This window comes from Rhinatrema bivittatum, chromosome 3, assembly GCF_901001135.1.
Source record: "Rhinatrema bivittatum chromosome 3, aRhiBiv1.1, whole genome shotgun sequence".
Classification (NCBI taxonomy): Eukaryota; Metazoa; Chordata; class Amphibia; order Gymnophiona; family Rhinatrematidae; genus Rhinatrema; species Rhinatrema bivittatum.
In genome coordinates this window covers 714,031-733,670 of record NC_042617.1, presented here as the reverse complement: position 1 = coordinate 733,670, position 19,640 = coordinate 714,031, and the positions used below count along the sequence as shown (strand labels likewise).

Here is a 19,640-nt window from a genome sequence, read left to right as displayed (position 1 = left end):
GAGCCTTTTGCTATCAGAATTCACAATAATCCAAGGATAAAAAGTATAGATATCAGGGTTTTTTTGTCTAAATTGGCTCTTTTTGCTGACAATATTCTGTTCTCCATCTCAGATCCACTGAGATCCCAGGTGCTCTGGCCAGACAGGGAGATCGATGAGTGCAAATGATGGCAGAGATAAAGATGTTTCCACTACAATCCACTACAAATGATGGCAGAGATAAAGATGTTTCCACTACAATCTCCTGACGGAGATTGTAGTGGAAATATCGCAGTTTAGCTCCATATCGGGCTTTAAAATAAATTGGGCCAAGTCGGAGATTTTTAATATCTCTGTCCCACCAGGACAAGCTGCGGACCTAAAGGCAGCCTATGCGTTTAAATGGCCGCCACAACAGATAAAGTATTTAGGGATTTACCTCGAAAGGCTGGATGATCTTTTTCATCTGAACTATACCCCCTTATTAATTAAGATTTTTAAAGAACTAGAGGAGTGGGGAACTACGTAGATGGCTGCTTTATATGCTGCAGAAAAAGTCATGGCTTGGCGCACTGTCCTTGTAGTACCGTGAGCAGAGTTATAGACCATGTGAAGAGGGCTAATGCTCTCGGATAAGGTAGGAAAACCTGTTGTGTATTTTGCAACTGTATACTTCTATGAATTTCAGGTAGAATAGGTTCCAATGCTGAGGGTTAATTTTTTTTTGTAGTGGATTAGGAGTCTTAGATTGTCTAGGCCAGAATCGGATGCCAAGATTGCCTCTTAGTAGCATTGGACTGGACGGTATGAGATGGCAATCATTCAGATAGGGAATATATATACATTTCTCTCTGACGACAAATGATGCACCACTACCATTGCCTAGTATTTGGTGAATCCGTGGGGGAAGAAGGAAGGCTGAATGGAAGAGTTTTGGTGGGCAGAATGGTTGATCGCCTGGAAAAAACATAGGTGACACCAGGACTGGGGTGCTTCGATGTTCGAGCATATGCCTATTGCAAAGGCAGTGTGATCCCCGGGATGAAGGACTGAGGAATGGACTGGAGAGAAGTCCTTCTGTATTGTTAATTGTTTGGGTAATTGCCAGGTTCTTGTGGCCTGGTTTGGCCTCTGTTGGAAACAGGATGCTGGGCTTGATGGACCCTTGGTCTGACCCAGCATGGCAATTTCTTATGTTCTTACATGCCAGTGATCAGTACCAATATTTACAACTGCGACACTTTTTGACCTCGTCGCAGGTGTGTGGAAGCCTGCATCAAGGGGTAACCTTTTTTGAAGGGTTATGTAGGGGGGGCCAATAAAGTGTCTAAGGTTATCGCTAAACTTTATGGCTTTTTAAATTCTGATCGGTTGGATAAACCCCATTTTGTTAAGGCACGGGAAAAGGACATTGGTATGGAGGTGGATCTTGAGGGATGGTGTGAAATTTACAAGGGAATGGGAAGAGGACTGATAGCATCAACTCTCATGGAAAATTGCTACAAGTTGTTATATCGTTGGCACTATAGCCCTGTCTATTTACAAAAATTATACCCCGCCAAATCAGGGAGGTGTTGGTAGGGCTGCCAACAAGCTGGTTCTGATATATACATATGTGGTGGTCCTGCCCATATATTCAACAGTTTTGGCAACAGGTATTTCAATGGCTTTCAGTGATGAACTCTTCTGATGAGGGTTATACTGCCAGCCAAGTTCTTCTGAATGATTCTATGACCATGCAAGCCCAGCAAACAAAGAAAGTGGATTATTATATATTTGTCGCAGCACGTTGTGTTATAGCCAAATACTGGTGGACACCTACCATTCCTCAATTATCCAAGGTACAAAAGAAAGTATCCAATATATATAGACTTAGTAAAATCACAGCATGCAAACATAAGACGGTTCAGACTTTTCAGAAAATATGGGACCCTTACACTTCTTGGCAAACCTCGGGATGAACTAAGAGGCATGTGCTAGCCTTTTATTATCACGCTCAAGCATATTAAGCTGGACAGGGAGAAGGGAAGGAGTACGTGGAGTTTCATCGAGGAAAGGTGGGAGGGAACTAAACCTCCTCTTTGGGTCCTATGTAAGGGACAGGGCTGAATTGCATCGCATCCAATTTTTATTACTTTCTAGCACTTCGGTTTTCAAGAGCAAGGGGGAGGGGGGGGAAGGGGTTGAAAACAGAAGGGTGTAAAGCACAATCATTTATTGTGATTCACAGCCAATGTGGTTTATTGGTTTTGTATCTGTTAAGAATGAATACTGGTAATGTTACTTGTAGCAGAGTTTAAATGTTAGTTTACAATATTTATTCACAATGTCACTGAATGTGATATAATTACGGAATGTTCTTATATAATTGCTTACAGTTTTTTACACTCTTAATAAAAACAATTTCAAAAAAGGAAGGGCAGTTACTAGCGATGGGTGGGTGAGTGGTTGGAGAACATTCGCTTTCTGGGTGGGAACAAATTACACACTATACTTTAAGAAATTCTCTCTTTTCCCTGTCATTCTCCTCCTCTTCTCTCTCCTTTGCTCTTATTTTGTCCTGTTCAGCTCATCATTCTTATTTCCTTTTCTTTCCTTTCAGACGACTTCTCTTACATTTGCAGAAAATGACCATACATCCTACATGATCTGCCCATCCACCCAACTAATGTAGCTTTACATTCCTTGCCACTCCCTCAGAGATCCCCTGTGCTTATCCCATGCTTTCTGGAATTCAGATACTGTCCTAGCCTCCACCACCTGCACTGGGAGGCCGTGCCATGCATCCACCACCCTCTCTATAAAGAAATATTTCCTAAGATTACCCCTGAGTCTATTTCTTTTCACTTTCATCCCATGACTCCTCGTTCTCGAGCCTCCTTTCCATTGAAAAAGATGTCCATCTCCTGTTCATGGAAACCTTAGAGATATTTAAACATCTCTATCATATCTCCCCTATCTCGCCTTTCCTCTAGGGTATCATCTCACCCTTCCATCCACTCTATTTCTGCACTGTTTTTGTCTCTCTAGGTTGACTGTGTAAACTTGTGTAGCGACAGCAGTGGTGCTACAGAGGCGAAGTTGCAGTCCACTTTCTCACAGGCTCAGCTCTATTGTCCCTGCATCCTACTGTTAAAAAACATCGACATGCTTGGACATACACGTGATGGAATTGGAGAAGACTCCAGGGTCACCTCTGTCCTCTGTCAGCTGCTTGTCCACACAGGCAGGTCATGCAGGTATGAAGTGAAACCATTTTCTACTCTTTTAATGTGATAGTCTTGTTTCAGAGTTGAAGCCAATATTGTTTGCTTTTTGTTGTTGCTTTTCATACATTCAATCACAATAAAGTCATGAACTTTGAGTTTTTACATGTCTAGGAACTGGGCTTTGGTGATGGTTGTTTTCTTATTGTAAGAACTCTTTGATTATTTTTAAACATGAATATCAATATTGCCTTAATATTATTTAAATGTAAATTTGATTTAACTATAAAAATAATCTTAACTTTTTATTGTTTCTTGAATCGTCTAGCTTCATTTCCTCATCTACTTTTAGTTTTTCTAGCTCCTCACAGACCAAGTTGTCTGAAAATTGTTACACCCATTCCTATTTGTGGTCCTGTTCCTGACCCTTCTTCTGTAAACACTGAGCAGAAATATTTAAGCAATTCTGCTTTCTCCTCATCAGCTTGTACATATTCCTCCCCTTGACCTTTGAGTCTTAAAATTCCATTGCTAAAAATAAGTCTTATTGCCCTCGTTTACTGTATTAGCAACTGTGGCAATGAGTGGTGATTCCCACAGGCTTGGAGACCTCAACTAGTCAGACTCCAGCCTTTCTTAAAACAGTCTTTATTCTCAGCTGTAGTCATATGCACAACAGTACACTGTCTTCACCTTCAGACAGTGTACTCTTTCTGCTCAGTTTTTGGGTACTTGCCAGGTTCTTGTGGCCTGGATTGGCCACTGTTGGAAACAGGATGCTGGGCTTGATGGACCCTTGGTCTGACCCAGTATGGCATTTTCTTATGTTCTTATGTTCTCACAGTTTCTACTGCTGTGCCTCAGTTCAATGTTTGTACTGCTGTGTCTCAGTTCAATGTTTGTACTGCTGTGCCTCAGTTCAATGTTTGTACTGCTGTGCCTCACTTCAATGTTTGTACTGCTGTGTCTCAGTTCAATGTTTGTACTGCTGTGTCTCAGTTCAATGTTTGTACTGCTGTGCCTCAGTTCAATGTTTGTACTGCTGTGTCTCAGTTCAATGTTTGTACTGCTGTGCCTCAGTTCAATGTTTGTACTGCTGTGCCTCAGTTCAATGTTTGTACTGCTGTGTCTCAGTTCAATGTTTGTACTGCTGTGTCTCAGTTCAATGTTTGTACTGCTGTGTCTCAGTTCAATGTTTGTACTGCTGTGTCTCAGTTCAATGTTTGTACTGCTGTGCCTCAGTTCAATGTTTGTACTGCTGTGTCTCAGTTCAATGTTTGTACTGCTGTGCCTCAGTTCAATGTTTGTACTGCTGTGCCTCAGTTCAATGTTTGTACTGCTGTGCCTCACTTCAATGTTTGTACTGCTGTGCCTCACTTCAATGTTTGTACTGCTGTGCCTCACTTCAATGTTTGTACTGCTGTGCCTCACTTCAATGTTTGTACTGCTGTGCCTCACTTCAATGTTTGTACTGCTGTGCCTCACTTCAATGTTTGTACTGCTGTGCCTCACTTCAATGTTTGTACTGCTGTGTCTCAGTTCAATGTTTGTACTGCTGTGCCTCACTTCAATGTTTGTACTGCTGTGCCTCACTTCAATGTTTGTACTGCTGTGCCTCAGTTCAATGTTTGTACTGCTGTGCCTCAGTTCAATGTTTGTACTGCTGTGCCTCAGTTCAATGTTTGTACTGCTGTGCCTCAGTTCAATGTTTGTACTGCTGTGCCTCAGTTCAATGTTTGTACTGCTGTGTCTCAGTTCAATGTTTGTACTGCTGTGTCTCAGTTCAATGTTTGTACTGCTGTGCCTCAGTTCAATGTTTGTACTGCTGTGTCTCAGTTCAATGTTTGGACAGTAAAAAGTACAGGAGCTGCCTTCTTCCTGGAGGACCTGGGCCTGCTCTGGTTATCCCCATCTGGATCCCAGCTCTTATTCCTCAGTCTCTGATTATGCCCTCTGAGCCCCACCTGCCCTGCAGGATCCCACCCATAGAGCATAATTTGCTTAAGGAATATAAGGTGGACCCGGTAAATAGGGGAACACTAGAGGCACTGCTTCACATACCCCTCCCCTCAGCTTGGACCCATTGGGCCAAGCATCCCTACTCCCTCCTGGATCACATCCAGGAAAGTCCAAGACCTCCAAGTCCTCTTCCTTTGGCTTCCCACCAACTACGCTTGGGAACAGGGACCTCCTGACATGCTCATTCCCATCTCTTAGGGTAACTCTTGACAGCGTCACGACCACCACCTAGTGTGCCATTTGACCAGTGCGCATCCCCGGTCCTTTAAGTCCTTTGCTGGCTCCGGGTTCGAATTCCACCCCGATGGAGCTTTATGGACCAACTGGGGAACCACAAGTGCTGCTCCTCTATAATCAGCTGTGCCCGCTTCCTGGAAACTGGTATCTCTGATGTAGAGCCCCTCCTTGGCTCCTCTGTATCCTCATTTTCTAGTCTCCACAGCATCATTCTCTGGGCTCTCTGTGGACTCTTCCTCCTTTGTACACTCTGCAGCGCCTCCCCCTGGGCTCTCCACAGTTTCCTCCTCTGTATACTCTGGCCACTCGTCCACTCCGGTCACTGGGGTCTCCGCAGCCTCACTCGGGATCTCTGCAGCGCCACCTCTGGGCTCTCTGTGGCATCTCTCACTTGCCACTCTATGCCCTCTCTCTCTGGGTTTTTCAAAGGAGTTGGCTATCAGCTCCCGGTAGTGTTTGTGCACCCTACAGGGTCTTCCTCTGGACCTCCTGTAGTGCCGCCTTCTGTCTGATCGGTGCTGCAGCCCTCTGGCCACTCAATCCTGTCTCCTCCTGGGCAGTCTGTGTCATCTTCCCTAGGGCTTTCTGTGACCCCCTCTCTCAGGATTCTTCACTGCTCCCTTCTCTGGGCTTCTCACAGGAGGTGTTTCAGGACTCCTGGTAGTATCTGGGCACCCTATAGGGTCTTCATCTGGACCACCTGTAGCGCCAATCTCTGGCTGTCAATGCTGCCCCCTTCTTGACTTACCGCAGCCTCTCCTCCTAGGGCGCATTACCAGAGCTCACTGAGCACCTGGTCAATTTCTGCTGCAATCATCTTTATCTCTGCCATCATTTGCACTCATCGATCTCCCTGTCTGGCCAGAGCACCTGGGAGCGCACTTTCTGGCTTCTCAGCCTCAGTTTGCCTCTCAAGTACCCATACCTCCAGTCTCAGGTTCTCTCTTCCCTCTAACTCTGGAGAGCTGGGAACTCCTTATCAGCCAGACTTACAAGGCTGCACTCCTTCCCGTTCCTGTCTACGCTACTCTGCAGCTTCCGTGCTACCGCTGGAAGCTCTCTCTCTGCCCTTTGGGGTAACTGCTAACCTGGGTACCCGCTCCTCGGGGGCCCTCTGCTTTATTTCAGGTGCCTTACAGGGAACAGGCATTCGCTCCTCTCAGTCTCTCATCCACAATGCTACCTTGCTGGGAAACTTGCTTTGGAACCTCCCTATACCAACAGGGTGAAAAGGGCTCCCTCTGCCGAGGTCCCTGAGACTGCTACTACCAGACTGCCTCACTACTGCCACCTCTGGTGGACTCTTCAAGCTGTATAATAAAGAACTAACTTTGTGTTTGTGCGTTCTGAGTCTAGCCCAGTACTGTGGCTCCTCATGGGACCCCTCCCCATGGGCGTGGTCACCTGCCACAGTACCCAAGGATCCACCCAAACACTGCTTAACCATAACAGATTGCTAACACCATGGATTCGGCTCAGCTCACCGCATTACAGGCCGTTCCTGGCCTGGCCCAGCAAATCTCCAAACAGCAGACTGCGCAGGAAGATTGGACCGCTGCATTCAACCTACTGCACACACAGATGAACTTACCTACCACCACAGGTAAAGAAGCTACACTGCCTGAAGTGACGGTCAAGACTATTGTACCTCTATCTGCTCCTAGCCACTTCTCTGGGGAAGTTTGGAGATGCAGAGGTTTCATTAACAAGTGTTGCATGCACATTTCCTTGCAACCTAGCCACTTTCCCACAATTTATGCCAAGACCACCTATATCTTGCCTTATCTAGATGGAAGAGCACGGTCTTGGGCCTCTTTGCTGTGGGAGCGTGAGGACCCGATTCTTCATGACCTTGAAGGATTCCTCGATCTGTTTAAATCAGTTTTCGATGACTCTGCCCGGCATACCATTGCAGGATCTTCCTTGGTTCATCTGAAGCAGGGTAATAAACCATGGGCTGACTTCGCTATTGAATTCAAGACACTGGCGTATGAATTATATTGGGACCCGAGATGCCTGAGGACCCTCTTCTTTGAAGGACTGAACTCTCGTCTGAAGGACAAGCTCACCTCTCAGGAGATGCCTGAGACTTTGGCTGAACTAGTGAAGTTGGCAACAAGGATTGATCACTGACTTCGTAACAAGGTTCAAGAGACCAAGACTCCCAGAAAACCCTTTCAGGGTGAAGCACGAGTTAAGTTCATACCCAGACCCAGTTGCTGGCGAAGAAGAACCTATGCAATTAGGCTGCAGCCATCTGACATCCAAAGAGAGAAGAACACGGAAGAAATCGGGGTTGTGCATGTACTGTGGACAAGCTGGCAATGCTGGTCAAACATGCCCTATATGTCCGGGAAACTGGCAGACCTATGTCCTGCAGGAGGACTCTTCTTAGGTCTTACTGCTCCTTCTCCTCTGCTCTCTCTTCCTGTATCCTTGATCTGCAGACCCTTAGAATATCAGACTCTTGCCCTAGTGGACTCAGGGGCAGGAGGCAATTTCATTCTACAACGATTAGTGGAGCACCTACGGATCCCCACTCCTACCATGAAGCTCCACTACTTCTGTCATCCATTCATGGAGAGCCCTTACCGGGTGAAGTAACCAAACTCACCGAACCAGTATGTCTACGAACCGGTGCTCAATATCACACTGGAGCTCTAGTTGCACTCAAACATATAGTGTACACACAAAAAGTGCAAGAATAAATTTTTCTGGTCAAAAGTTCAAAAATCAAGCTTTTTAAATTCTTATTGCGGCTGCTCTTATTTGAACACACATTTTTTTTTGGGGGGGGGGGTGGTTTCGCCGCTAAAATTTGTGTTCAAATAAGAGGAGCAGCCGCAATAAGAATTTAAAAAGCTTGATTTTTGAACTTTTGACCAGAAAAAATTTATTCTTGCCCTTTTTTGTGTGTACGAACTGGTGCTCTCCATTCTGAAACTATTTCCTTCTTTGTTTTAGAGAAGGCCATGCACCCCATAGTACTGGGATTACCGTGGTTGCAGCAGCATATGCCTCAATTCAATTGGGCTACTTTCGAACTTTCACGCTGGGGTCCAGACTGCTATGGTAAATGCCTGATGGAGGTCGCTCCTATACCCTGTATGCCTACCACCCCAATACTGTGTATAATTCTGGTCGCCGCATCTCAAAAAAGATATAATTGCGATGGAGAAGGTACAGAGAAGGGCTACCAAAATGATAAGGGGAATGGAACAGCTCCCCTATGAGGAAAGACTAAAGAGGTTAGGACTTTTCAGCTTGGAGAAGAGACAGCTGGGGGGGATATGATAGAGGTGTTTAAAATCATGTGAGGTCTAGAACGGGTAGATGTGAATCGGTTATTTACTCTTTCGGATAATAGAAAGACTAGGGGGCACTCCATGAAGTTAGCATGGGGCACATTTAAAACTAATCGGAGAAAGTTCTTTTTTACTCAACGCACAATTAAACTCTGGAATTTGTTGCCAGATGATGTGGTTAGTGCAGTTAGTATAGCTGTGTTTAAAAAAGGATTGGATAGGTTCTTGGAGGAGAAGTCCATTACCTGCTAGTAAGTTCACTTAGAGAATAGCCACTGCCATTAGCAATGGTAACATGGAATAGACTTAGTTTTTTGGGTACTTGCCAGGTTCTTATGGCCTGGATTGGCCACTGTTGGAAACAGGATGCTGGGCTTGATGGACCCTTGGTCTGACCCAGTATGGCATTTTCTTATGTTCTTATGTTCTTAATGCCGGGGTTGCCGCCTCAATATGCATCTTTCCAAGATGACTTTTCAAAAGAAGCTGCAGACGTACTACCGCCTCACAGACCCTATGACTGCACTATTAATCTAAGCCTAACACTGAACCACCCAAGGGACGGGTTTACCCCTCTCCATGGTAGAGAACAAAGCCATGTCCAAATATATTCAGGAAAACCTCCAAAAAGGCTTTATAAGACTCTCCAAGTCTCCTGCTGGCGCAGGTTTCTTCTTTGTGGGGAAGAAGGACGGAACATTGCGTCCATGTATAGATTACAGGGGTCTCAATGAGATAACAGTGAAAGATTGTTATCCCCTACCTCTGATCTCAGAGCTATTCGACTGACTACAGGGAGCCAAGATATTCTCCAAGCTTGATCTGAAAGGAGCCTACAACTTACTTCGCATTTGAGCTGGTGATGAGTGGAAAACGGCCTTCAACACCTGGGATGATCACTTTGAATATTTAGTGATGCCCTTCGGTCTGTGCAACGCCCTGGCTGTCTTTCAAAATTTAATGAACGACGTTTTCCGGGATCTCCTCTATAAAAGTGTCGTTATTACCTAGATGACATCATGAAATTCTCTCAAGACATGACCACTCATCTGGAGGATGTCAAAAGAGTACTGCAAAGACTCAGTGAGAACCATCTATACGCCAAGCTATCCAAATGTAAATTCTACAAGGAATCTGTACCTTTCTTGGACTACATCGTTTCCAACCAAGGCTTTCAAATGGATCCACAAAAGCTGGAGAGCATTAAGAAATGGGCACAACCCACCGAACTAAAGGCTCTCAGACATTTTGTAGGTTTCACCAACTATTACAGGACTTTCATCAAGAACTACTCCTCACTTACAGTTCCGCTTACAGCTATGACAAAGAAAGATGCCAATGTTGTAAATCGGTCTCCGGAGGCAATAGCTGCATTCCAGAAATTAAAGGATGCTTTTTCGAGCAAGCCGTGTCTCCGACATCTGGATCCCACCAAGCCCTTCATCGTTGAGGTCGATGCCTCAGACGTTGGCATAGGGGCCGTACTAAGTCAGGACGGTGATTCGAAGGCTTTATATCCATGCTCTTTCTTCTCCCGTCGCTTCTCTCAGCAGAGAAAAATTACGGAATAGGAGATGAAGAGCTACTGGCTATAAAGGTGGCATTCAAAGAATGGCACCCTTGGCTCGAAGAAGCGCAACATCAAGACACTGTCTTTACAGACCATAAGAATCTGGAGTACCTCTGCCATGCACAGCACCTGAATCATAGACAAGCGAGATGGTCTCTGTTTTTCAAAAGATTCAACTTTGTGTTAAAATACCGCCCTGGAGATAAGAATATCAGAGCAGATGCCTTGTCTCTCTCATTCCTCTCAGAGGACATTCCAGAGGAACCGCAACACATCATTGACCCAGAAAGGGTTATTTTGGCAGCTACTCACTCAGTACCTGCAGGAAAAACCATTGTACCCAAGAACCTCAGAAAAAAGTTGTTAGCATGGGCTCCCGACTCTAAACTGGCAGGACACCCTGGCCAATGCAGAACTCTGTCTAAGCTACAAAACTTTTATTGGTGGCCCACCATGAAGGAAGACAGATTCTCCTACGTTGCTTCCTGCGCAAATTGTGCCAGACAGAAGATGCCACCCGGTCGTCCCTGGGTTCTACTCCAACCCTTGCCAGTACCAGACGAACCATGGACACACATTGCCACAGACTTCATGGTAGACTTACCACTTTCAGGAGGAAACAACACGATTTGGGTAACTGTAGATTGGTTCTCAAAGATGGCTCACTTTGTGGCTCTCCCTGGCTTACCCACTGCCATGGAGCTCGCCAAGCTCTTCATCACGCATATCTTCCGCCTACACGGCATGCCTAAGTACATAGTCTCCGATCGAGGAGCCCAGTTCACAGCTAAGTTTTGGAAGTCACTATGCAAGAAGTTTAATATTTCTCTCAACTTCACCTCAGCATACCATCCACAATCTAACGGGCAAACAGAGAGAATGAACAGGATACTCAAGCAGTTCATTCGTGCCTACGTGAACACTCGCCAGAATGATTGGAGTGAACTGTTGCCCTGGGCTGAATTCGCCATCAGTTCTCATCCAGCAACATCCACTGAATCAACACCATTCGAAGTGGTTTACGGATGACTACCACTGCCACCACTGCCATTTCCATTATTAGTGTCATCCCCGGCAGCTCAATCTACTGCCAAAGATATTCAACAACTTTGGACTCAGACAAAAGAGATGCTTCTTAAAGCAGGTCTTCAAGCTAAGAAAGGATACGATGCTCACCACTGCAAAGCTCCAGATTTCCAGCCTGGTGACAAAGTCTGGCTATCCACTAAGCACTTGAGACTTAAACTACCTTCAGCTTGCTTCGCTCCACAGTTCGTTGGACCATTTCCCATTCTCCGACAATTAGGCAATCTCACCTATAGTCTGAAGCTACCACCTACATTGAAGATCCACAGTGTGTTCCACGTCTCACTACTGAAGCCATTGATCCTTAGTGTGTTCTCCAACAAGACACCTGAAGCTACACCTATAGATTCAGAAGAAGACATCGAATACAAGGTAGACACTATTCTCGATTTGAGAAAAAGAGGCAGAGTATGGGAATACCTCCTATCTTGGGAGGCTATGGACCTGAAGAAAACTCTTGGACTCCTTTGGCTAATATACTGGATAAAGAGATGCTTCAGGACTCCCATAAATTGCATCCGCAGAAACCAAGACCTGGTAGGAAACAGCATGGACACCCTTTGAAGGGGGGGTACTGTTGCGTCCTTTGGTGCTAGATGGCTTTGCCCCGTTTGCCTCACCTTGTTCAGGGCTCCTCCCGCTTACCTAGGAAAGATGGCTACCGCCGCGTTTACAAGCCGAACCCTCCGGCGTCCCCGGAACGGCTATGGTGCAGCCTCCCACCATGCTCCTCCCAAGTATCTACTAGGGTGCGTGCGCGTCACTCACGTCTTTATTCCAACCTTGGCGTGAACCTCGGGGGCGTTCCCCTTTGCTGACATCATGCCATCTGGGTATATAATCTATTCTAATTTGCTAGCTTGTTGAGTTAGCAAGGACTCAAATCTGTTCCTGTCTACGCTACTCTGCTGCTTCCGTGCTGCAGCTGGCAGCTCTCTCTCTGCCCTTCGGGGTAACTGCTAACCAGGGTACCCGCTCCTCGGGGGCCCTCTGCTTTATTTCAGTTGCCTTACAGGGAACAGGCACTCGCTCCTCTCAGTCTATCTCACCCCAGTACTACCTTGCTGGGAAACCTGCTTCGGAACCTCCCTATACCAACAGGGTGAGAAGGGCTCCCTCTGCCGAGGTCCCTGAGACTGCTACTACCAGACTGCCTCACTACTGCCACCTCTGGTGGACTCTTCAAGCTGTATAATAAAGAACTAATTTTGTGTTTGTGCATTCTGAGTCTAGCCCAGTACTGTGGCTCCTCACGGGACTCCTCCCCGTGGGCATGGTCATCTGCCACAGTACCCAAGGATCCACCCAAACACCGCTTAACCATAACAAGACCGTGAAAGGGGAGAGGTGCTGGGTGCTTTTCTGCCCCAGAGGGTGCAGTATAGAGAGCGAAGAATCACAAATGTCCTGGCTAGCAGCTGAAATACAAATCTCTGAGAGTATGGACAGACTAGATGGGTCTGCTCTCATCTAATAGGTTACTATGTATGGGGTGATAATGGTATGAGATGGAGTGAATAGACTATGCATAGCTGTTAACAAGGACAGGATTAAAATCTTTGCATTATAGACATGAATAATGTGGATATGTCGTTAGAAGGAAAAGAATCATTCATCAATTAGGCAATATTCTCTATGAAAATGTCTGATAGCTTAGAAACCTCACCATCCCAGACACATGCAGGTATTTAAATTCAGTTTAGGGAGTGCAGTATGAGCAAGTATCAGTGGATTTACAAATTTTATTTCCCAGAAAATAGGTAAGATAAGAATATCTGAAACTTCTGAAGTTTTTTGTATTGTATCCTTATGTTTTTATGGGAAATTTGATTTATGTTTACTGGTGAAGAAAACTAGAAGTGCGATATCCTCAAAATGTTACAGGGAATCACAGGACTTGCAATTTTGTTTCCTTCCTGCTATAAACTGCCCCCCCGCCAATTATTTTGGATGCATCTTTCTACAAGACACACTCCCCTTCCAAACACCAATGCTCAGAGCCAACCTGAAACAGGCAGAGGACTGAGCTGCTTAAATTTGTGAGGGAGATTATGATGTGAGGTTAGGGCTGAGTTCACACTGCTGTGAGAGGGGATATTACGGTGTGATGTCAGTTCTGAGCTCTCACACTGCAGTGAGAAAAGAGATTATGGTGTGAGGTTAGAACGGAGCTCTCACACTGCAGTGAGAGGGGAGATTACTGTGTGAGGTTAGGACTGAGCTCTCATTCTGCAGTGAGAGGGGAGATTACATTGTGATGTCAGCTCTGAGCTCTCGCACAGCAATGAGAGGGGATATTATGGTGTAGTGTTAGTTCTGAGTTCTCACATTGCAGCTAGGGTAATATTATCATGTGAGATTAGGGCTGAGCTCTCACACTGCAGTGAGAGGAGAGATTATAGTGTGATGTCAGTTCTGAGCTCTCACACTGCAATGAGAGGGGAGATTATTTTGTAAAGTTAGCACTGAGCATTCACACTGCAATGAGAGGGGAGATTACAGTATGATGTCAGTTCTGAGTTCTCACATTGCAGCTAGGGAGGAGATTACAGTGTGAGGTTAGGGCTGAGATATCACCCCACAGTGAGAGGGGAGATTATGGTGCGATGTCAGTTCTGAGCTCTCACACTGCAGTGGGAGGGGAGATTACGGTGTGATGTCATTTCTGAGCTCTCACACTGCAGTGAGGGGAGATTACAGTGTGAGGTTAGGGCTGAGCTATTACACTGCAGTGAGAGGGGAGATTATGATGTGAGGTTAGGGCTGAGCTCTCACACTGCAGTGAGAGGAGAGATTACGGTGTGAGGTTAGGACTGAGCTCTCATTCTGCAGTGAGAGGGGAGATTACATTGTGATGTCAGTTCTGAGCTCTCGCACAGCAATGAGAGGGGATATTATGGTGTAGTGTTAGTTCTGAGTTCTCACATTGCAGCTAGGGGAAGATTATCATGTGAGATTAGGGCTGAGCTCTCACACTGCAGTGAGAGGAGAGATTATGGTGTGATGTCAGTTTGAGCTCCCACACTGCAATGAGAGGGGAGATTATGGTGTAAAGTTAGCGCTGAGCATTCACACTGCAATGAGAGGGGAGATTACAGTGTGAGGTTAGAGCTGAGATATCACCCCACAGTGAGAGGGGAGATTACGGTGTGAAACATAGAAACATAGAAACATAGAAATGACGGCAGAAGGAGACCAAATGGCCCATCTAGTCTGCCCCGCAAATTTTCTCTCTCATACTTATCTGTTTCTCTTAGCTCTTGGTTCTATTTCCCTTCCACCCCCACCTTTAATGTAGAGAGCAGTGATGGAGCTGCATCCAAGTGAAATATCTAGCTTGATTAGTTAGGGGTAGAAGCCGCCGCAATAAGCAATCTGCACCCATGTTTATTTGTTTTACCCAGTGAGAGGGGAGATTACGGTGTGAGATTAGGGCTGAGCTATTACACTGCAGTGAGAGGGGATATTATGATGTGAGGTTAGGGCTGAGGTCTCTGCATTGAGAGAGGAGAACATGATGGGATGTTAGGGCTGAGCTCTCACACTGCAGTGAGAGGGGAGATTATAGTGTGGTGTCAGCTCTGAGCTCTCACACTGCAATGAGAGGGGAGATTATGGTGTGAGATTAGGGCTGAGGTCTCTGCATTGAGAGAGGAGATTATGATGTGAGGTTAGGGCTGAGCTCTCACTGCAGTGAGAGGGGAGATTATGGTGTGAGATTAGGGCTGAGGTCTCTGCATTGAGAGAGGAGATCATGATGGGACGTTAGGGCTGAGCTCTCACACTGCAGTGAGACGGGAGATTATAGTGTAGTGTCAGCTCTGAGCTCTCACACTGCAATGAGAGGGGAGATTATGGTGTAAAGTTACCGCTGAGCATTCACACTGCAGTGAGAGGGGAGATTATGATGTGAGGTTAGGGCTGAGGTCTCTGCATTGAGAGAGGAGATTATGATGTGAGGTTAGAGCTGAGTTCTCACATCACAGTGAGAGGGGAGATTATAGTGTGATGTCAGCTCTGAGCTCTCACACTGCAATGAGAGGGGAGATTATGATGTGAGGTTAGGGCTGAGCTCTCACACTGCAACGAGAGGGGAGATTATGATGTGAGGTTAGGGCTGAGCTCTCACACTGCAACGAGAGGGGAGATCATGATGTGAGGTTAGGGCTGAGCTCTCACACTGCAGGGAGAGGGGAGATTATAGTGTGATGTCAGCTCTGAGCTCTCACTGCATTGAGAGGGGAGATTACGGTGTGATGTCAGCTCTGAGCTCTCACACTGCAACGAGAGGGGAGATCATGATGTGAGGTTAGGGCTGAGCTCTCACACTGCAGTGAGAGGGGAGATTATAGTGTGATGTCAGCTCTGAGCTCTCACACTGTAATGAGAGGGGAGATTATGATGTGAGGTTAGGGCTGAGCTCTCACACTGCAGTGAGAGGGGAGATTATGATGTGAGGTTAGGACTGAGTTCTCACAATACAGTGAGAGGGGAGATTATGATGTGAGGTTAGGGCTGAGGTCTCTGCATTGAGAGAGGAGATTATGATGTGAGGTTAGAGCTGAGTTCTCACATCACAGTGAGAGGGGAGATTATAGTGTGATGTCAACTCTGAGCTCTCACACTGCAATGAGAGGGGAGATTATGATGTGAGGTTAGGGCTGAGCTCTCACATCACAGTGAGAGGGGAGATTATGATGTGAGGTTAGGGCTGAGGTCTCACATCACGGTGAGAGGGGAGATTATGATGTGAGGTTAGGGCTGAGGTCTCACATCACAGTGAGAGGGGAGATTATGATGTGAGGTTAGGGCTGAGGTCTTTGCATTGAGAGAGGAGATTATGATGTGAGGTTAGGGCTGAGGTCTCTGCATTGAGAGGGGAGATTATGATGTGAGGTTAGGGCTGAGGTCTCACATCACAGTGAGAGGGGAGATTATGATGTGAGGTTAGGGCTGAGGTCTCTGCATTGAGAGAGGAGATTATGATGTGAGGTTAGGGCTGAGGTCTCTGCATTGAGAGAGGAGATTATGATGTGAGGTTAGGGCTGAGGTCTCTGCATTGAGAGGGGAGATTATGATGTGAGGTTAGGGCTGAGGTCTCACATCACAGTGAGAGGGGAGATTATGATGTGAGGTTAGGGCTGAGGTCTCTGCATTGAGAGAGGAGATTATGATGTGAGGTTAGGGCTGAGGTCTCTGCATTGAGAGAGGAGATTATGATGTGAGGTTGAGGTTGGGCTCATTGATGAGATGACAGAACTGATTTTTCAGATAGCACTGTGTGGGGAGGTTCTGCATGAATAGTGTGTTATTAGTTTTCATAAGTATATCTTTTTATTATTTTTGTTTCATTTTCCATCATGCCACAGTGTTCTTCCTGTGCTTGTGATTGGGACCACATGCAGACCTTTTGATGTTGCAACCAGTTTGAAAACTTCTTTCCTGCATGAAGTGAAACTGGAGCCACCTTCAGAGGAACAGAGGACTTCCATTCTGAGAGCACTTATTACATCTCTTCCAGTGGGCAAAGATGTGAACTTGGCTAAACTTGCAAAGAGAGCTGCAGTAAGTCTAGAGCCCTACCAGTTACACATCCTTTGGTAGTGATTATTGTATCATCTGTTAGTGAACCAATGAGATGCAACATTATAAGAGCCATCACACAAAAGAGCATAAGATGTGCCAGGTCAGATCCAAGTCCATTGAGCCCAGCATCCTGTTTCTGAAAGTGGCCAGTCCAGCTCCCTCAGACGTACCTGGCAGATCCCAACACTAGATCCATTTCTTGTTGCTCACTCCCATGGATAAGCAGTGATTTTCCCAAATCTATCCTTTTTAAACCCAGCTGTCTTTAATGACTACACATTCTCTGGTAATACATTCCACAGCTTGATTCTGCGTTCAGAGGAATAATACTCTCACCCATTTTATTTTAAATTTGCTACCAGGCAGTTTCATGGAGCATCCCATAGTCTTAGTACTATTTAAAAGAGTAAATAATAGTTCCCTATGTACTGCCCCGCATGTGATTTTATAAAGTTCTATCATGTTCCCTCTTGATCTGCTCTCTAAGCTGAGGATCCCTAACCTGTTTAGCCTTTATTAATAATGGAGCTGTTCCATTCCCCTTATCCTTTTTGTTGTCCTTCTCTTCACCTTTTCTAATTCTGCTTTATGATGGAGTAAGGTGCATTTGCACCTTGGATCAATACAGAGGAATAATGATTTCCACATCTTTCCTTATAATTCCTAACATTTTGCATTTAGACTGCCAATGCACATTGATCTGAGGAGGTCTACATATTGTTCACAATGATCTAAGATCTTTTTTCCGGATGGTTACTCTTAATACAGAATTTATGGTTTGGATTATTTTTCCCTGTGTTGGTTCTGGATAAAAACTGTGGAATGTGGTAAAGTCATCAAACATAGCTGGGTTTAAAAAGGGTTTGGACAAGTTCTTAAAAACTTCGGGAAGCCAATCAAAGGTCCCATAACACTCAAAAGTGAAATTCACATACTTTTCAGCAGTCAACTGCTGGCCCCACATTATTGTCACAACAAAAGCACATATTCACATGTACCTAAATCACTAAATCAGCCATTGCACAAAGGAATTCCATTCAGTTTCCCTGTTAAGAGCATCTGGTTGTAAATTGTACCACTCAAAAATGAATCGTTGCTCATATTGTATGACATGAAATGTTAACCCGTTTCGATTGGCTGCCATTTTGTGATTTAAAGAGCCTGGACTTGTCTCTAGTAGCACAGGGGCTTTTGTCTTTTACTCAGAGTGAGAAAAAAAGTTGTTTTAGTGTTCTTTCCCTCAACCCTGACTATAACATTTCAAGTTACCTAATCCGGAGCAGAATTACAGCAGATTTAAGTCAACTGCAACATGACTTCTCAGCTGCCCAGCATAGCCAGAAGTCCTAGCTGTGTTTTTAATCATTTAACTCTTATCTGCCCGGTCTCCAGAGATCAGTTCTATGTTGTTGGCCACCTTGAAGTTGGATTGCAAGGTCTGCCTGCTTCCCGTCTACGCCACACCTCATCTACACAGCAGAAGGCTTTGCCCATTATTTCAAGGATGAGACTGAATCCTTTCAAATTTAACTATCCTGCTCTCCAAATCATTTTCTCACTCTTTGTACAAATAAATTCTTGAGCACTAGTCTGATTCTTATATTTGTCCTTTCCTGTTTGTCCAGAGAAAAGGTTCCCTAGTTTTTATTCTATTTTATATTTTTAATACCTTTTGAGGGGATGGATGTTAAATATCTACACCTTCTGCATTTACAGGGCTTTGTCCTGGGAGATTTATCTGCTTTGCTGTCCTATAGTGGTCGAGCTGCCTGTGCCCGGATCCAGAACTCAAGGTAAGAATATTTTATAGAGGCTTGCAACAAGAACTATCAGTTTGTGCCAAGTCATGTGTGAAATTTTGAGTAAGTACTGTTTTTTGTTTTTGTTTTAATCCTTTCCTCTGAGTATTCTACAATTTCTCCTGGCATGTGAGTGTAACTGCTTAGAAGAAGGCATTATAAAGGATAGGTCATTCTTCCGCCCGAAAATGTCCTACCCGCCACCAACCAGATCCCGTTCCACGAGACCTTTTCAAAAAGCCCAGTTTTGTCAGACACGGAAACAAAAACCGCAAGCAGCTCCTCAACCAGGTCCTGCTTCAGGTTTTTGACTTCTACCTAGAGAGCAGCAGCCACCTTCCATTGCCTCACATACCAGTGGGAGGTTGATTGTGCCACTTCAACAACAGATGGCACTCAATCACCTCAGGCCAATGGGTACTGGCGATAATTGCTCAGGGTTACCATCTGAACTTTCTCTCCATGCCACCGGACTCCCCACCTCTACCGACGTGGAGAACATCCGATCACTCCATCCTTCTGGATCAGGAGGTTTCCCTCCTTCTCCAGTCCAAGGCAATAGAACCCATACCCTACTCTCAGCACGGCCTAGGATTCTATTCCCGGTACTTTCTAATCCCCAAAGAATCGGGAGGCGTTCGTCCTATTCTGGACCTGTGAGCCCTCAACAAGTACCTCCAGCGAGAGAAGTTCAAGATGGTAACCTTAGATTCATTTCTTCCTCTTCTACAAAGAGGAGACTGGCTCTGCTCTCTGGACCTCCAGGACGCATACACTCATATTACGATAACTCCATCTCATCGCAAATACCTGAGGTTTCTAGTAGGCCCCAAGCACTATCAGTACCGAGTGC

At 45.5% G+C, this 19,640-nt stretch overlaps 1 protein-coding gene across 1 annotated transcript in view; it reads left to right on the top strand.

Annotated features, from left to right (window-relative positions):
- Nucleotides 1-19,640, top strand: part of PEX6 (peroxisomal biogenesis factor 6) — a 195,307-nt gene that overhangs the window by 61,219 nt on the left and 114,448 nt on the right. The window contains exons 8-10 of the mRNA XM_029596736.1: nucleotides 3,010-3,218; nucleotides 16,772-16,967; nucleotides 18,705-18,781. Of these exons, the coding sequence (XP_029452596.1) occupies nucleotides 3,010-3,218; nucleotides 16,772-16,967; nucleotides 18,705-18,781 (482 nt within the window). The remainder of the gene's footprint in view (nucleotides 1-3,009; nucleotides 3,219-16,771; nucleotides 16,968-18,704; nucleotides 18,782-19,640) is intronic.